This window comes from Ictidomys tridecemlineatus, chromosome 4, assembly GCF_052094955.1.
Source record: "Ictidomys tridecemlineatus isolate mIctTri1 chromosome 4, mIctTri1.hap1, whole genome shotgun sequence".
NCBI classification, from domain to species: Eukaryota; Metazoa; Chordata; class Mammalia; order Rodentia; family Sciuridae; genus Ictidomys; species Ictidomys tridecemlineatus.
Window position 1 is genome coordinate 42143367 of NC_135480.1, and position 18907 is coordinate 42162273.

General features: G+C 42.1%; 1 protein-coding gene and 1 long non-coding RNA gene across 15 annotated transcripts in view; one reads left to right on the forward strand and one right to left on the reverse strand.

Moving 5' to 3' along the window:
• The window catches only part of LOC144377075 (uncharacterized), a 121283-nt gene that overhangs the window by 6068 nt on the left and 96308 nt on the right, over positions 1-18907 (forward strand). The gene's annotated exons all lie outside the window — the stretch shown is intronic.
• Prmt3 (protein arginine methyltransferase 3) overlaps positions 5659-18907 on the reverse strand; it is a 149514-nt gene continuing 136265 nt past the window's right edge. For 3 of the 12 annotated variants that reach the window (XR_013437699.1, XR_013437690.1, XR_013437700.1), the window contains 2 exons: positions 9734-18389; positions 5659-7108 (listed from right to left, as the gene is read on the reverse strand). Coding sequence is in view for 1 of the 12 variants with exons in the window: in XM_078046345.1 (XP_077902471.1) it covers positions 18383-18389 (7 nt within the window). In the remaining 11 variants the exon portion in view is untranslated. Of the gene's footprint in view, positions 7245-9637; positions 18390-18907 lie in introns of those variants that run through there. The other 9 variants (XR_013437698.1, XR_013437696.1, XR_013437693.1 and 6 more) reach the window with 9 other exon arrangements.

An 18907-nucleotide genomic window follows, 5' to 3' on the forward strand; every position in this document is an offset into this window, starting at 1 on the left:
ACTAAATTTGTTAAAATTTTATCTTTTAAGATCTCAATTGGCTTTTATCTGCAATTCTAGAATTGGGCATAGAATTTGTATAATTGTTTTTATAAGCCAAGTAGAGAAGTTTGGTTTTATAGACAGAAAGCCCCTTTGAGGGGTGCCTTCTATAAAGCATTGAGGAAAGCAGAAGCAGAAATTACAAAACAAACAAAAAACTCAAACAACAACAACAACAACAAAAGCAGATGGAGGGGCTGGAGTTGTGGCTCAGTGGTAGAGTGCTTGCCTAGCATGCATGAGGCGTTTGGCTCAATCCTTAGCACCACATAAAACCAGCAGAGCCATTCTCTTCTGGTCCCATTTCAAGATGTGCTTCTATTCCACAAAGTGTTAAATTAGGTGAGATACAAATAAATAACCTTGTCCAAACTGTTCACTTTTTTTTTTTTTTTTTTTTTGTACTGGGGATTGAACTCAGGGGCTTTTAACCACTGAACTACATCCCCAATCCATTTTTTTATATTATATTTTGAGACAGAGTCTTGCTAAATTGCTGAGGCTGGCTTTGAACTTAATCTTTGTGCCTCAGCTTCCAGAGCTGCTGGGATTATAGGAGTGACCCACCATGCCTGGCTCCATTCACTTTTTTAAGTGTACAATTCAATGCGTATTTTTAGTGTATTTTAGAGTTTACCAACCAACACCACAATCTATTCTTAATTCCTTTTCACTATCCACAAAAGAAGTCTTGTCCCCATTAGATAATTCCCCCTTTCTCCTCCACCTTTCCTCCCCAGCCTCAGACAGCTAATATGTTTTCTGTCTCTGGATTTGCCAATGTTAGAACTTTATGAAAATGTGACCCTGCACTATGGTCCTTTGTTACTGGTTTCTTTCATTAGCCTAATGCCCTCAGGGCTCATCACTGTTGGCAAACCTGTAGGGTGTTCCCATTCTTTGGCTATTATGAATAATATTCCTGTGCACATTCCTAAACAGGTTTTTAATGTGAACACGGTTTCATTTCTCCTAATTATCAGGAGTGTAATTGCTGGACCATATGGTAAGAATGTTTAACCTGTAAGGAGCTCCCAGACTTCTCCAAACCTTCTAAGAATCCAATTTCTCCATATTCTCACCTACACTTGTTGTAGTCATTCTGATGGAAATTAAATGAAGTGCTATTTCATTGTGGTTTGGGTTTGTATTTGCCTGGTGATTAATGATGTTAAATATCTTTTCATGCACTTATAATGGCCATGGGTATATTGTCCCTGGAGAACTGTCTATTCAAATATTTTGTCCAATTTAGAATTGGTTTATCTTTTTGTTTTTGAGTTGTAAGTGTTCTTTTATTCTGTATGTGTGTGTGTGTGTGTGTGTGTGTGTATATGTGATTTGCCAATTTCCTATTCTTGTGTAGGTTGCCTTTTAACTGTCTCGATGGTGTGTTTTGAAGCATAAAAGCTTTTAATTCTGACAAAGTTCTACTTGTCCGTCTTGTCAATTACACATTTGTTGTTATATGTAAGAAATTATTGCCAAATTAATGATTAGGAAAATCTGTTCCTGTGCTTTCTTCTAAGAGTTTTAGCTCAGATTTTTTCACAAACAACAAGGAAACTAAGACCCAATGAAGGTAGAATTTGCTCCAAATTATATTGCTTTTAAGTGGAAGATAAGTGATGATTTAAAAAAAAATTTATTTTTGTATACTCTAAAATCCATATAATTTCGAGACCAAAGAAGGTATCAAATCATATTTAAGAATCAGAATCTATTAGAATCAATCTTTTAAAAGCATTTTTATTGGTGCATTATAATTCCATGTGATAGTGGGATTCATAGTTACATATTCCTATGTGGACAGAATATAACAATACAATGTGATCAGTTTCATCTTCACTACCTCTGCTTCCCTTCCCCCCAAGATAACCTTTAATATGAGGCTGATAATTATAAGAGCAGTTCCTATTTTTTGAGCAATTAGTCTGGGTCAGACCCTGTGCTGCTTTTACATGCATCCTCTTTCTAATTCTTGAAGCCACCTTGTCAATATTATTCTCCTTATTTTAAGATGAGAAATCAGGAGCTCAGAAAACTTAAGTAAAACATCCCAAATCTCACAGTTAATAAGAGGCAAATGTAGGTTTCAATCCTGGGCTCTCACTCTCTTTGTAAGGTATTCTATTAGAAAAAAAGTAATGATTGGCATTAAAACCCTGATCAAGTTTATCTTCTGCCAATGAATAGACCCCAACTGCCACATCCGTTTCTTGTCACATCCATTGGTAATTTCTCTTGGTGGGATTGTGTTGATTTGTGGCGGTCAGAATCCAGACACCACAAAGCATCTGGGTTGTAATGAAGTCCTGATTATTTTTCTTTAAATCTAATTTTCCACTTGGTTTGGCGAGGCCAGGGGGATGTCAAAGCTGTGGCAGGGGTCAGTCCTAGAAGGCGTCCGTCTCTATTTACATAATTCATGTGAACATTTCATGGGGAGAAATCCATCTTCATTGACATTCACCTTGGGCACCCTACCTGGGATGGGAGGGAAGCAACCCAAGCCTAGCCTTCTGTGTTTGCCACATAGACATCTAGGTTTGCAGTTTCAATCAGGCATATTTATTTACATGTGGAAATTCCCAGTGGGAAGCTGAAGAACACAACTTAGGAGTAGTCCCCAAGTGGGAAATTGAACAGAACACTGAGCTCCTTTTATTTCCATTTAATTCACCATCGGTATCATTACCATTATTTTGTTAATCATTTCACTAGCAATGATGTAACTTGGGACCAAGGTAATTGCAGCCAAATGAGGAGGATGCTTATCCGCAGTTTTAGTTAGCAAAGACTTTCATTCACCTTTTTAAAGATGGGTATTAGTTCTTTTCCTTTATTCAGGGATCATGGAGCTGCTTTGAAATGCTGAAGATATTAAGAGCTTCCTGCAGCTTAATGAACTCCACACAGGGTTGAAGAGAGGCTTCTGTAATTTTCAGCTCTCTGCTGCTTCCAACTGCATCACTCTGCACCACAAAACAGTTCCTGAGATTCTAACAAGCCCGAATAAAACACACCATGACTTTCCTGTGGTCTGGGAAATATGGAGCAAATAAGCCTTTGGGCTCCAAGTCCTGATTCTGTTCTTTATAGCTGCGTGACTTTGGGCAAGTTACTTGTGCTCTCTGAATCTCTAGTCCCTTAATTATCTAGAAAGTTAGTACTATCTGTCTCATAGAGCCTTGAACAGTAAGTAAAGATGGGTGAAAGGCTCAGCATTGAGCCTTTTTGCCTGTAACAGGTGTTCAATAAGTGCTGTTTCTGTGAAACAGTGCTAGTGCAGAGGATTGTTCTTCTGTGTCTCAAGATTGTTTGGGAACCAAGTCCAAGGACAGTTACGAGGAACTACTGACCAGAAGAGAGGCACTTTTTTTGTAAGCAAAAATGACAACTGGGGAGTTTGTGTACTGTGCAATCCCAGCTATAGGATGTAGGAGGCTGAAGCAGAAGGATTGCAAGTTTAAGTCCAGCCTGGTCAACCTATTAAGATCTTGTATCAAAAAAAGGGTGGGGGGCGCTGGGGATGGGGCTCAGTGATGGACCAGCTCTAGGTTCAGTCCCCAGTGTCCACCCACCCCACCCTACCTCCCAAAAAAGAAACCACAGCAGACTGTGGAGGAGCCACAGAGGTGTTCGTGCTGAGGCTGGGTCTCCACACTCTCCTTTAGACTCCAGGGATCATCGCTGGGACTAGGGATGCTGTGTGCTCTAGTGCAACCACCTCCACACCTGCTGCTGTGCCCCTCTCACCTCCGGTTACCCTCACTCATTTTCTCCTGTGTGCTTCCCCGGGGGCTGCTCCCCAGCCAGCATCACCCCCGCCCCAGCCCCAGCCCCTCACTTGGCGGCAGCACCCTGGTCCCCAGGTCGTGGGCTCCGGTTGGTGTGGCACGCCTCTCTGCACGCCCCTGAGAGGCTGCCGCAGGTTGCCCCGTGCTTCTCCACACCCAAAGAATGGTTTGCAGCCACCTCGGTTTTATTTGGTGTGGGATTTTTAATTGAAAATATCTCCCGCCACCAGACAGTTCCTTGGAGCCTGAGCCTAAGGCTATTGCTCCGCACCGTCTCCTTGGAGGTGTTCAGGGACACTCCTTGAATGCTGAGCAAGGAAACCCTGGGTGGGGGAAGGAAGAGGGCACTTTATGCCAATGGTGAACTTTCAGGCTTAGGCTCAGATTCTTGAGCAGTGGCAGGGAGGAGAAAGAATTAATATTAGCGGGCCCAGAGTGCTTTCTGTCTGCAAGGAACTTCGTGCATTCCCTATTCAGTCTTCTCCATAGTCCTATTGTTACTTCTGTCCCCACTGAAGCCTAAAGATGTCATTCTCATGTAATAAATGGCAGAGCCAAGGTTTGGACCTAGATACTCTGGCTCCAGAAGACATGCTCTTGGCCACCACACCCTGCTACCCCACCATGTTCCCTCTCTCTAGACACACTCTTCACCTCCCACCTCCCCTTCCTACAACTCTTCCATACGTTTTGGCCCTCAGCTCTTCCTCAGAGAGACCTTCCCAGGTGCCCAGCCTCACAGATCCTGGTGGTCATTTCCTTCCTAATTGCAGGTATATCTTATCCATCTCTGGACCTTGCATAGCAAACAGCACAAGGAGCATACTGTAGATGCTCAAAAACTATCAGTTAAACCAGGCACAATGGGGCACACCTACAATCTTAGCAGCTTAGGAGGCTGAGGCAGGAGGATTGAGTTCAAGGCCAGACTGGACAATTTAGTGAGACTGTCTCAAAATGATATTCAAAAGAGCTTGGGAAGTCACTCAGTGGTTTACAGCTTGCCCAGCAAGTGTGAGACCCTGGTTCAATATATATGTGAACATATATATGTAAACAATATGTTAAAATGGAATGCTTCAGTGTCTGAAGTTAGCTATTCACCCATTTGGTAATATATTGTTTTATGTAAAGTATGCATAAGATTGACCCAGCTCTCCTACATCTAAGAATTTGCCCTAAGAAGTTAATCATGCAAGTTCAAAATGATGTTAATGCAAGGGCTATTGACAGTGGCAAAAAATTAGGAGCAATTTATGTTGGTGGCAAAAAATTAGAAATACTGTATGTTGGTGATAGATGGCAGACTAATGAAAGTATGCTGTCTCCACATAGTGGAGCCCCATGCAGCCAATCAAAAGAATAATATAAGGAGAGCTTCAGGAGATGACAGAGAACCTTATTCTTGTTAAATTGGAGGGTATAAAAAACTGAAAATTTGGCCTGAGGATGTAGGTCGTAGATCACTTTCCTAGCATGTGAGGCTCTGGATTCAGTCCCTGGACAACACACACACACACACACACACACTGAAAATCTAAGGGCTCACTTCACTGACAGTTTATTGCCAACTGTCAGGTACTAAACCCTTTTATATACATTAGCTTGTTCACTCAATTCCACCACCCATCCTATGAAACAGAATTGTTCTGTTCTACTCACTGGTTTTTTTTTTTTTTTTTTTTTTTTTTTTTTTTGGAGAGAAGGGGGAGAGAGAGAGAGGGAATTTTAATATTTTATTTTTTAGTTTTCGGTGGACACAACTGCCAAATGCCAATGTCTCGGCTTGGCACAGAATCACGAGCCACCACACAGCTTTGTAGGTTCAAACAGCAATTCTTTATTCCCAATCTCACACTGCCCACACAGGTTCAGGGGCAATCCCAATCTCCTGCACAATTCACGTCCTAAATACTTTCTCTCCAGGAGAACTCAGCTGGAACTCAGGCAGCAGGCACGCCCTACTCCCAGCAGCAATAATCTTCAACCTCCAACTTCCCTAAAACTCCTATTGTCACGCCCTAAACCCAAGGACGGGGATACTTCCTGCAGGATACACCCTAATCCAGGATCCACCCTGGTCATTGAGCAGGGTCACCTTTCTCAAACACACAAGCAAGGTCGCAGCAAATTTCCAAGGCAAGTCCATTTAACATGGGGTACGCTGGCAAGGATTACGATGCGTCATTCCTACTTGGCAATGGCTCTCAGCACACAACATCTTTGTTTGTATGTGGTGCTGAGGATCGAACCCGGGCTGCACGCATGCCAGGTGAGCGTGCTACCGCTTGAACCACATCCCCAGACCTCTACTCATTGTTTTATAGCTAAGGACACTGAAGAATAAGTGACTTAGGCAGATTTCAACCTATAATTATCTCCAGAGTTTGTAATCTTTATCACTACATCAGGCTATTTCAGGGATCCTATTATGTAACATTGCATAAACAATGTGATAGAGATTGCCGGATATTCCTGCATATCTCTTCCTCCTTCTTTCATGGTAATAACAAGTTCCCACTAGGCACATGGCTTCCAGAACAAGGACTACATTTCCCAAGTCCCCTACAACTTAGCTCAGGCCAATGGGATGTAAGCAGAAGTGTCAAGTGGAAGAGTCTTTGAGATCAAGCATTCCTTTGGCTGCCCCCACCACCACCACTACCACCACTTTGTCCCTTCCTCTCTCTACTAGACACAAATACTATCCTTTGGACTATGAGGTGAAGGCCACAAGCAATACTCTAACAATATAGATGAGCCAGGTAGCTGATGCTATGGAGAATTTGCCACCAGACTTCTATGTTGGAGAGAAATGAGCTTCTCTCATGGTTACGTCACCTTCATTTCTGGTTATCTGCCACTGGTATCTGAACACAACATAACACATTTGTGCACACGCAGGGCGGTGCCTGTAAGTGCATGATCATGTTAATGTTGGCTGTTTCAGGATTGCAAGATTCGTAGTGAGTTTCTGCCATTTCTTCACGCTTCTCTTGTTACACAGGCAACTCCTTACAAAGCAATAAATCAAAAGAAAAATATCGCAGTTCCCTCCTTCTTCTGGCCCACAGTTTCAGTTCAGTGGTCATGTTTTCACATGCTCTCAGCCCATGTATAGGACTGTGTGACTCTGGAAGGCTGCTCACCAGGCTTCTTTGGCTTGCTTAATGTCAAAGCTCTTGTTTATATCTGCAAGACTGCAGCCACAGTGCCCTGTTCTGCTGGGAGGATGGAGGAAGATTAACTCCAAGCCTTCTTCTTTCCTGACAGCAGGGAAACGAAAAGTAGAAAATCAAACCAGTTAATCCCTCCTGGGAGAGGACAGGTGGAAACATACCTGTATTCCATTCATTTATTCAATGAATATTGATCAAGAGCCTTCATGTTCCAGACATGGTTCTGGGTAGGGAGATATAACAGTAAGCAAAAGAAGTCTTTGTTGTCATGAAGCATATATTCTAATGGATAACACTTAATAAGAACTTATTTAGTTTTATTTTTGAATAACATAATTGTACAAATATATAGGGCACTTGATGTTTTGATACATGTATACTATGTAATGATCAAGTCAGGGTAACTAGCATGTCTATCACCTCTTATATTTATCATTTCTTTGTGGAAAAACATTCAACATCTTATTGTCTAGCTATTTTTAAGTATATATTACATTATTATGAACTGTAGTCACCCTGCTATGCTAAAGAAGTCTGTATTTCTCCTGTCACTTAGTATCCATCCACCAACTCCCTGCCCACTACCCTCTCTAGCCTCCAGCAACCGGCAACCGCTATTCTACTCTCTACTTCTCTACTTCTATGAGGTCAACTTTTTTAGATCCTACCCACAGGTATGAGCACCAAGCACATCCTTGGATGCCTTGTGTGGACAAGCCCTTTTAAGCCAGTCTGTGCTGAGTGCCAGTCCATCAGTGATAGTTCCACTTCCCAGAAGAGTTCTGTGTCTCACTGTCTGTCTTGATTGACATTTTCTGACTGCCTAAAATGGACCAGGGTATGAACTGAAAATTTAATGACATGTAAGGACAGACTGATCTCAAGATTCAGCCAGTCTAATGAGGGTGTCATTGCTATAAATGGTTATGATTTGGAAGAATAGAAGTTATGAGTTTTCATAGGATGCCATTAGATTATCAAGGGAGCTTCCAACTAGTCTGGAGATGGGTGCAAGGAACGCTGTGGGGCCATAAGAGCTACATCCTGGAGGGTGAATAAAATGGCCAGATTGTGACTCAGTCCCAGCAGAAATGGTTCTTTCTGAAGGACAGACATCAGCCTTAATAGTATTTATTCATGGGCGATTTTTATCTCCCAAGTATGCCAAGGGCACAAGCTAAAGTCTAGATTAGAATGCAGATGTGTGTGGTAAGTGGATGTGCTAGGTTTCCTAATACGGAAAAGTGCCATTTGGCTGGAGTTGAGGGGCAACCATAGGGCGAGGGATGATAGACCAGGGCTGTGTTCCACTCTCGGTCCCTAGCCTGGTCCCACAGACTTGTGTCTGAGCCCTAGGTAGGACAGGCAGGGACCAGGGGAGCTGTTTTAATGAGGGACTGTGTGAGTCCTGGAGACACAAGCAGCCTGCTTCAGGGACCAAGTGACAATACAGGGCCGAGGGGGCCACGCCTCCCTCCTGTGTCCTCTGGCATTGCTGTGTGGCTTCCTTGAGGGAGTGTTCCAGGAATGCAGCACTGTCTCAGATCCACAGGGCTGCAGGGAGGGGGCACATACCCTCATAAGGGCATAGACAAGAGCTGAAGGGATACGACAACACCTTATGTGGCTTCTGATGATGACCATTAGCAAGGGTTCCAGAGCAAAGAACATATGGGAAGGTTCACGGAGATAGGTGAGCTGGCCCTAAGGGTTCCCAGAAATATGGGGGATGAGGAGGGTGCTAGATTAGGATGCTGAGGCCAAGGCCCCGGGTTGAAGACAAGGACTGTGACCACTGAATTCCTCTAATCCATGAACTCTGGTTTCAGGCTGGGTTCCCTGAAAGCTGAGCTTGAGATAAAAGTTTGCCTGGACGGTCAGACATGGTGGTGCACACCAGTAATCCTAATGATTTGGGAGGCTGAGGCAGGGGGATTGAAAATTCAAGGCCAGCCTGGGCAGCTTAGAGAAACTCTGTCTCAAAAGTATAAAAAAAGGGCCAGGGATATAGCTCAGTGGTAGAGCAACCTTGGGTTCAGTCCCCAATGACTAACACACACACACACACACACACACACACACACACACACACAGAGTTTGCATGGAGGTAGATGGGGATATTTGGGGATATGATCCTGGGGATCAGGAAGGAAGGACCAGGAGATACGAACATAGACTGAGAATTAATACAAGGGTGTGTCATTAGGTTGGTCATGGGAGTGCCTTGAGAGTCTAATGGCATAAGTCTCAGAACTGTCTGCCCAGCAATGACAAGGAGACATGCTTATCGATTGGCTTTGGTTTTCCATCTGTCATCTCCCCAAGGGTGTCAATCACTCCACACTTCCAGAAGGTTCTCAGGTGTCCTACCTAGAGTGTCAGAGAGAGCGTGGGACAAGTAGCAAAAGTTGTGAGGGGTGATCCAAAGGAAGGCCCTGACATGTGTGTGCTCAAAGCCGGCCGATATCTGGGGTGAACTGGTTGCTATAGTGTCTGGAGCACAAGGTGAGCTGGGAGGGTTTGGTGGGGTGGGGACAAGATGTGCCCAAAGCAGGTGTTTATAAGGTTGTTGGAAACTTAGAATAAGTTTTTCAGAAACAAGCAAGAGCAATGATATTTTGTTGTCCTTGCTTTTAATAAATAGTAGTTCATAGTTTGAGATATAAATTACATGCTAAGTCCTTATAGAGAAATCATTTCATCTACACTCACCATGCCCCTTTGTGGTATGTGTTATTGATGTCCGCAGTGCAGATGATCAGCACGTTGCTTCATTAAGGTCATACAGTTCTAGGTAGTGGAGTCACACTGCCTCTGCATAAGGGATTGGATGTGATTGTTTACAGTCATGGTGGATGCATCAGGGAAGGATTTAGAATCATCTTCTTCAGAATGTGAAAACCTAGGCTCAAGGAATACTGCACATCACATTCCTCGACCTTGCCTCAGTTTCCCCACCTGGAAACCAAAATGATTCGACTACAACATCTATATGATCATGTCTGGCTCTGCAACTCATCTATTTAAAATATAAGTCACAAAAAGGGGTCCAGAATAGCTGAAGATGAAAGTTAAGACCCTCCTCAGCAGACACACAGGGCAAAGCCCTTCAAAAGGAAAGTGTGGGTGAATTTGAATATCTCTAAATTTGAAAACTCTCAAATGATAGAACACACCATTGATGAAGCTAAAATAAAACATCTGGGGAAAAGACTACACAGAGAACAAAGACTCGTCTGGATTATGCAGTGAGCAGCTGATGGCTAGTCAATTCTCAGCAAAGAAGATGCAGGTGGATGCTGAAAACACAGCGTGCTCAGGTTTATGAGTAATAAGGAAATAAGATCAAAATATAAATGAAATACTATTTTTCACCCATTATATTGGTAATATGTAAATATTTGGTAATACTAACTATTGTCAAATGTATAAAGAAGCAGTGACAAGGTTGGTGGTAGGAGGGCAGATCAGCAGTATCTGTTCAAATGTAAAAGATGCCAGTGCCACGTCTCGGTGGCTCTCTTCCTCCGTATGTCCCTTGTAGGAGCATCCACACATGCCTACAGGAAGGCACATATGATAAAGAATAGTTAGCAATGTTTATTTTCACTAAAAAATAAAACAAACTAGGAAGGAAAAAGGAGCTTCAATATCTGTCAATAAGCTGTGTTCCTCTATATTATGCAATTGTATGCAAATATTAAGAAGAATGTAGTGGAATTATATACCAGCATAGAAAAATCTATAATATTTTCACCAATGTGTGAAAAATGAGGTAAACTGTAGAACAATATATAAAGTATGATACCATCACACAAAACAATAATGATCAACTGTTCTCATGGAAACTGTTAGAAGAGAGCCCGGGAACATCAACATCAAATTAGCAACATAAATTACTTCTGAGGAAAGGCGCAGAGAATTAGTGTTGGGGAGGCTTAGCCTTGTCTGTGCTGTTTCAATTTGTTTAGAAGAGCAATATATTCATGCATTTGTTGTGTAATCTTAAAAAATGGGTTTTTAAAGCATTAAAATGTCTTAGCAATTGATGGCTAGCAGCTTCCCCTTTTCCCAACCTCCAAGGAGCAGAATTCCTATGCCATATGTTGGAGGTTCGTTCAAAACAAGCCCATTGTCCTCCTAACACGTTCCTTGTCTAGCCCTGCATGCAGAAATGAAATGGTCTCTTCTGCACTGCTGCAGGCTTGGAGGCCAGGCACCCATCTTTCCCTTCAAAGATTCCATTAGCGTGGTTTTCAGAGCTTTGACATTTGTTCACCCAGAGCTAACTGCAGGGCGATTCTACAATTGCAGTGGTGTTCTTTGCTTTTTTATTTTTTTTATTAAGGATTGAAAGGTTGAACATGCAATGTTAACATTTAACCTCGTGTAAAAAACCTTGCAACCAAAAGACTTTGGAAATTGATTTTTGTGGCGAGCAACCTGGAAAACATTTGTTAGAAGTTGCTCACGTTTAGTTCCGTTAGTTGGCAAGAGGTACTGTGTTAATTTGGAGCAGTAGTTCTCAAAATGTGCCCCAAGCCCATCAGAACAGTCACAGCAGGGTCACCTGGAAGTTATCAGAGAAACACCTTCTTGGGCCACCTCAGACTTACCAATGAGACTATTTGGAGTTGAGGTCCAGCAGTCCGTATTTTAGCAAGTCCTTCTTATGATTCAGATGCATGCTTGAGTGGGAGAACCTCTAATTTACATGGCTAAATATAAATTGCCCCTCAAAGCTGAGCCACACATCTGCAAAGTAACAACCTAATACTAAACAGTGTTTAAGTTTCTATTCATCCTTCAACTCTCAGCTCATGACTTTCTCAGTGAATGCTTTCCTGCTATTTCCATAACCTTACACATTTTTTTTTGCATTTATTACAGGTGTATTTTCCACCTACTTGTGTGATCATTTGACTAAGATCCTCATTACCACCACACTGTAATCTGCTTGACTATACCACAGTGTCAGCCACATAGGTGGTAAATATTTCTGAAGGAAGAAATGAATGAACAAATCCTTCATAGGTTTCTCTCCCCAACTTCAACACAGTTCTGATGACTCGTTAATGAAGCATTTTTCATTAGGTTCATCATTATTTTTCCAAATTGTAAACCTTGGTCATTCCTTGTCATCCATGGTGACCTTTTGAACTTGTCACATTTATTCATCTCCGGATACCGGCTGTCAACAAGGTCTGTGGCTTCTTCAACAGGAATGTCTCTTCTGCCTGATGGGGCATTCCCACCGAGGTCTCTCACCGAGATTCCAATCAGGGCCCTCAGGTCAGGCCCAGTGTCTGACTGCAATCTCTCCCCCAGCCTTGATCAATCTCATCAAGTTCACTAGTTCGTAGGTTGCATTAGTATCTGATGAGCATTTTATAGTTTCCAAAGAGCATTTATATTAAAATATTAGTAACCATTAATTAATGGCTTACTTGCCAAGCCCTGAAGTGATTCTCACAACTATGAAGGAGGTGCTTACTCTTCCATGTTTTCACGGAAGGACGAAGCCAGGGTTAGGTTGGTCTGAATAACCAGTGCACAATTACTCAGCTACTGAGGGCAGAGGTAGGACATGACCTCTGGTTCTGGCTGACTCTGTGACATATCCTCTTTGCTATAATGTCTTCTACCTAACCTTCATCTACAGCCCTTCACCTTGTAAGAGGTCAAGTATTTGGCTTCCATATTTGGTGTCTCCTTGTCACTCCTCCATGTCATTCCTTGTCCTCAGAGCCATGCAATGAGGATAAATATGTATACTAGCAAGGAGATGGGCTCTGGGGTCAGAGGGTTCTAATCCAGGCTATGTTATCTCTAGCAAATTATTTATCCTCTCGGAACCTGTTTCTTTTTTTGTAAAATAAGGATGGTTAAAATTATGGCTGCATAAGGTCACTGTGAAGACCACCTGAGATAGTGCCCTTAGCAGAGCACTCACAGTAAGCACTAATCAGTGTTGACCATTGTTACATCTGCTTCATTGTACGTCAGACCTGAACTCTATCTAGCACCTTTCAAGGCTGCCCACTATCCTCTTGTCCTCTCTAGTTACATTATTTTTTTAGCTAGAAAGACTAATCTGCTTTCTCAGTATATATCATAATCATTGCCTTTGCCATATTTGCAATTATAAAATGGATAGATGCTCTTTGAATGAATAAAATCAAACAATATACAAGATTATAGCAAAAACAAAATATTTCCTGATCCTCATTTCTTATTTTTGCAGAAAAAAATGCAATACTTCCTTTCTTATATCTGTATGTTTATATTGTAATTATACCTAGATTGGTTGTGTTATGAAACTTAACTTTTCCCCTTAACAGTATTGAATAGACAGCATCTTTCCACGTTAGTAAGCATAGGTTATATCATTTATAACAGCACTTAGTATGGCATTACATATATTTTATTGATGAGTTGTATGATTTACTACTATATAACAAATTACTCCCAAACTCAGTGACTTAAAACAAATTTAAAAAAATATTTGAGAAAACTCACAGACTGTATTTATATCTACATATTTCATGTATACAAGTTGATGAGGTTAGGTGACCCAGGCCCGCCTCAGCTGGGCAGTTCTGCTTACTGCTGCTGACTGGCGTATGCTTCTTTCTCTCTCCCCCACTCCTCCTCAGCTGTCATGAGCCGAGCAGTTTTTCTCCACCATGTCCTTCTGCTATGATGCTTCTGCCTTGAACCAGCAGACCATGGACTGAAGCCTTTGAAACTGTGAGCCCAGGGAAATCTTTCAAGTTGCTTATGTTGAGTATTTGGTCAGTGTCTCGAAAAGCTAACACTGTGGGATTGGTTTTTTTTTTTTTTTTTTTCCGGACTTTTTTTCCCTTTATTTTTTATTACACAAGTAATAACTAACAATATACCCATTTCTTTATTTTTTTTAAGGTGGGGTCTTGCTAGGTTACCCAGCCTCATCTCCATTGCCTGAGCTCAGAACTCTTCCCTGAGGCCCTCCTCCCTCAACCTCCCAAGTAGCTGGAACTACACATTTAAACCACTTAGCTTGACAACAACAGTACACCTTTGTTGTTGAAAAACAAACAAACACTCAAAAAAGGGCTGGGGATGTAGCACACTTGCCTAGTGTGTGTGAGGCCATGTTCCATCTCAGGCACCTAAAACAAACCCAAAAAACAAAAACAAACAAACAAACAAACAACAACAACAACAAAAAAATCCTCAAAGAAATGGGAAGAACTCTTCATACTAAAATCCATGGGATGCAGTTACAGTTGTATTCAGGTAGTGCATAAATATGATCTTGGCTGCTTGGGAGGCTGTCACAGGAGGATTACAAGTTCAAGGTCAGCCTAGGTAACTTAGAAAGACCTTGTCTCAAAAAATAGAAATAAAAAGGGCTGGGAATGTAGCCCAGCAGTAGAGGGCTTGCTTAGTATGCACAAGGACTTGGGTTAAATCCCTAGTACAGTACTGTGTGTGTGTGTGTGTTTCTATTCATATTTCTTTTTGTTAATGGTCTCTTCATGCCCTCTGCCAAACTTACCCTTCCTTCCAATAAAGTCAGACTTTCACAGAAGTAGAACGAAGTCACAGCCAGCTTGTCTCACCCCAGCTCTTGTGGAACTTGGTGTACCATGGCCTCTCCACCACTCCCTCTCCTAAGGCAGAATGCAGTTAACTAGATTGGCCAGAAGGCAGGCATTGGAGGGCTTCGTGCCCTTCATTTTGCTGGGAAAAAGCCATGGATAGGAGGTGGTTAGGGAAGGTCAGAACCTGGACCAGTCTTCTGTGAAGGGTGATGATACCAGCTCCCAATCATGCTGACTCAGAAAGCAGAGGCCTACCACAGAACCACTGCTATTCTGGATGCCAAGACAAAAGTCCTCAGTGACACCTAAGTGGTTTCTATTTAAAGAGATTTTATTTAAATGTATGCACATCCAAAATCACAGTCCCCATCAGCAGGCTCTGGAAAGAAAATAGCAAATTCATAATCCTTCTAAGGGTTAGAGAAATATGTTGAAGGAGTGTCAAGAGCCCATTCCTTTCCACCCTTTCTCTTTGGTACAGCTTGAGAAACCTGAGAGTCTGGAGATTAGGACAGAGGCTCAGTGGTCTAAGGACCGCAAACATAGCTTATCCTCACATAGCACTTTCTAGGTGCCTGGAATTGCTTTCAGCACTTTACACACACGTGGGCTCATGAAATCCTTGCAACACCCATATTAAAAAGAAAATAGAATATGAGAGGAGAGATCATCCTCATCATAAACAGATTCAGGCACAGTGGCACACAGCTATAATCCCAGCAGCTTGAGAGGCTTAGGCAGGAGGATCTCTGAGTTCAAATTATTTCTATTTTATAGCTTAGAGGAAACTGAGACAGGAAAGGATCCACAGCTAGTAAACAGCAGGGTCAGGATTCAAATTCAGGTGGTCTGGCTCCAGTCAGCGCCTTTATTCACTTTACTAGAATTTCCCCAAATGCATAGCATTTCCCCAATTGGATCACCTCCCATCCCCCCAAAAAACCCCTCTCCAATGCCCGCCCTCATAACTGGGGATGGGACCTAGGAAAGCGCTCTGCCCCTGTGCTACACCCCAGCTCACCCTGCCTCCAGCTTTTTAAATTTTATTTTTGAGACAGAGTCTCTCTAAGTGGATGAGGCTGACCTTGAACTTTCCATGCTCCTGCCTCAGCCTCTGGACTATTTGGGATTATAGGTATGGGACATGCCTCCAACTGGACTCAAAGGACACTGATCTTATAGGCTGCTGAATGCTACTATTTCATGACAAAGAAAACCATTGTTTTGAGATTAAGGATCTTCACTTGAGCCTTTCTTAGGCAGGGCCTAACATATGCCAATCAAAAGGGTAGACTTTAAAGGAGCAAACAATGCAGCAGTTTCTAAACATATTTGACTCTTTAAAATCAGGCCAGGCACTCTTAAAATTCTAGCCACTCAGGAGGCTGAGGCAGGAGGATTGCAAATTTGAGGCCAGCCTCAGCAATTTAGGGAGACCCTGTCTCAAAATAAAGTGTCCCTGGGTTCAATCCCAAGTACCATATGTGAGTAAATAAATAAAATTATGTTAAACCTCATTTCAGAAAAGGTTTGTAAGAACCATTTTTCCAAAGAACATTGATGTAAAGAGTTGCATGGTCAGGCACACAGGCCTGCTGGAGGAGCTGCCTTGCCCTAAGAATTTTGGAAAGCTAAATGTTAAACCTCAGCCATTATTGAAATTTTAATTTTATGAACTTACAATGAAATAATAATTACTAAATGAGTGAATAAATTAAAGGAATGAACAAAATTTCCTACTTCCTAATGATTTTAGTATACTATATAATCTATGGCCTTAGAGTTATTTATGAGAGGGTGGTTGAAATGTTAGTGTGTTCCTAAAAATTTCTTCACTAATACCATGTGGATAGCTTGAAGTCAGACAAGGACAGAATATTTTCACCGCTGAATTGGCAAAGGCACCCAATAAGGGCTCGTTTGAAGGGAGGGAAGTTTTGAAACAACAGGATCTTAAACATTTACCAGCACCCGACCGAACACAGAGATGCTTAACATAAGTGCGATTTTGGGGAAATGAATTGGCTTTGAACTTTGTTCTTCCATTTCGTAAGATTGTTGGAAGGGCTACATGAATCACTATAGATCCCCAAAGCTACTCAGCAGCCACAGCATCAGAACCTCCATTGCTGGTGCCCGGGACCTGTCCTTTACATAGAATCCCCAGGACATATTGCAGATGAAGGGAAAATCTGGGCTTGGAAACAAGTGATCAAAGCCAACAGAGAAAGGAATGAAGAGGATTCTGGGCTAATCTGTAAAGAGTTATCATTTTCTTCCAACTTGGTATAAGCAGCAAGCACAAAAATCAAGATTCCCCTTTCTAAAGGAGGACTTGTTACAGGGCTGAGGCCGAGAAAGGGCCCCCATGCCTCAGAGCTACTTTGTATGTATAATCCTTTACAAGTGAAGAAGAGATGGGACCATTTCTCTAGGCGTCCAAAGGACTTGAAAATAATTCAGTAACAAAAACCCATTTTGCAATACTCTTTAGCAGAGCTCTTGTTTGGATCTTTTGTATCCAAATCTCCTCAGCAAGGATGAAACATCTGGACAGTGGCTCTAAGCCTCTTGCCCATCATTCTTGCCCCAACAAGGTCAACAGCAAAAGCTGATATACTGTATCAGACCCTGTGTCCCACCAGTAAGACCCTGTGTCCCACCGGTAAGACCCCACTCCACCTTTCTGCAGTCTCAACTACCAGGTAGGTTAGATCTGAACTAGTTTTGTTCAATTTAAACTGCTTCCGTTTTGTTCCCTAGGCAATACATATGCTTGTTATAAAATAAAAGAATACTAGAAAAGAGATCATCATCATAAAAAGATCCTCTAGCTGGGTGCATTGGTGCATGCCTATAATCCTCAGTGGCTTGGGAGGCTGAGGCAGGAGGATCTCCGGTTCAAAGCCAGCCTCAGCAAAAGCAAGGCAGTAATTCAGTGAGACTATGTCTTTAAAAAAAAAAATACAAAATAGGGCTAAGGATGTGGCTCAGTGGTTGAGTGTCCCCGAGTTCAATCCTTGATACCAAAAAACAAACAAACTAAAAAACACCTTCCCTATTTTTCAATCCTCTTCAACCCTGCTCCTCTCCCAGAACCAGCCTCTTTTAATTTGTTAAACCACTCTATTTAAACTTTTTTCCTGTGGTCATTTTTATACCCCTAAGTAATATATTCATCTCTCTCTTTTAAAAATGTATCTATTTTAGACATTATCCATGATCACTTTTAATGGAAGAGGGTTTAGTTTACTTGTATTACCCCAACATTCCTGTATGCCTTACTATTCATATTTCTGTAATTGGTTTCTCTAATTCTTCTTGAGGGGGTGCACTAAGCCACATCCCTAGCTCTTTTTTTATTTTTCATTTTAAGACAGGTTCTCACCAAGTTGTTTAGGGCTTTGCTAAACTGCTGAGGCTGGACTTGAACTTGTGATCCTCCTGCCTCCGCCTCCCGAGCCACTGGGATTACAGGTGTGTGCCACTATGCCTGGCTCTAATTAAAAAAAAAAAAAAGTGTGTACTTTGTTAGCTTAGTTCAGCAACACTCGATTATGTTTCAAGTTCTACTTCCTAAGAAAACTTTCAGAGCTTCCTACTCTCTCCTCCAGTTTTCTTCACCCTGCAAACCGACCCACCTGATTTCTTCTGTCTTTCCACATTTCAAAGGCTAAATGAACTTCTGTGAGATGCAGTCTGTCCACTGTGGCTCAATTTTTGAGATTGAGTGGCTACTGTGATCTCCTGGCTCAGCGTATTCAAGATGTCATCAAACACTGGTAACATAAAACGGCAGGAAACTGAGAGCAGAATTTTGAATTCCCTCGATATGGCTATGCCTTTGTCTATTTGAGGAAGAGATAGAATCCTCACACCCCACCCCCACCTGCTCCCACCCCTGGATCACAGGAGTTGTCTCATTAAACCAAATGCCATAGAACAGGGAGAGGCGCCAGGGCCAGCGAAGGTATAAGGGGAAGAAATCCTATTAGGGTTCCCAGCAGGAGGCTCATGAGAGACATCCACACTAAGGACAGACAGGCTTGGCACTCCCTCCATTCACGGTAATGTGACCTAATTAGGGGGGACCTGTGCTGTTGGTTTTCAGACAAAATGTTCCAGAAGTTACACAAAATGTACTTTTTTTTTTTTTCCAAAACCCTGCAGAACAGAAATGGGGAGAAAACCACCTAAAAATCCCCACTCTTTGTCCTTGCTGTGGATATTGCTATAAAACTTGGTCAATATAAAAAAATCATCTGATCAAAACAAGATTTCTTTATTAGCTGAACTA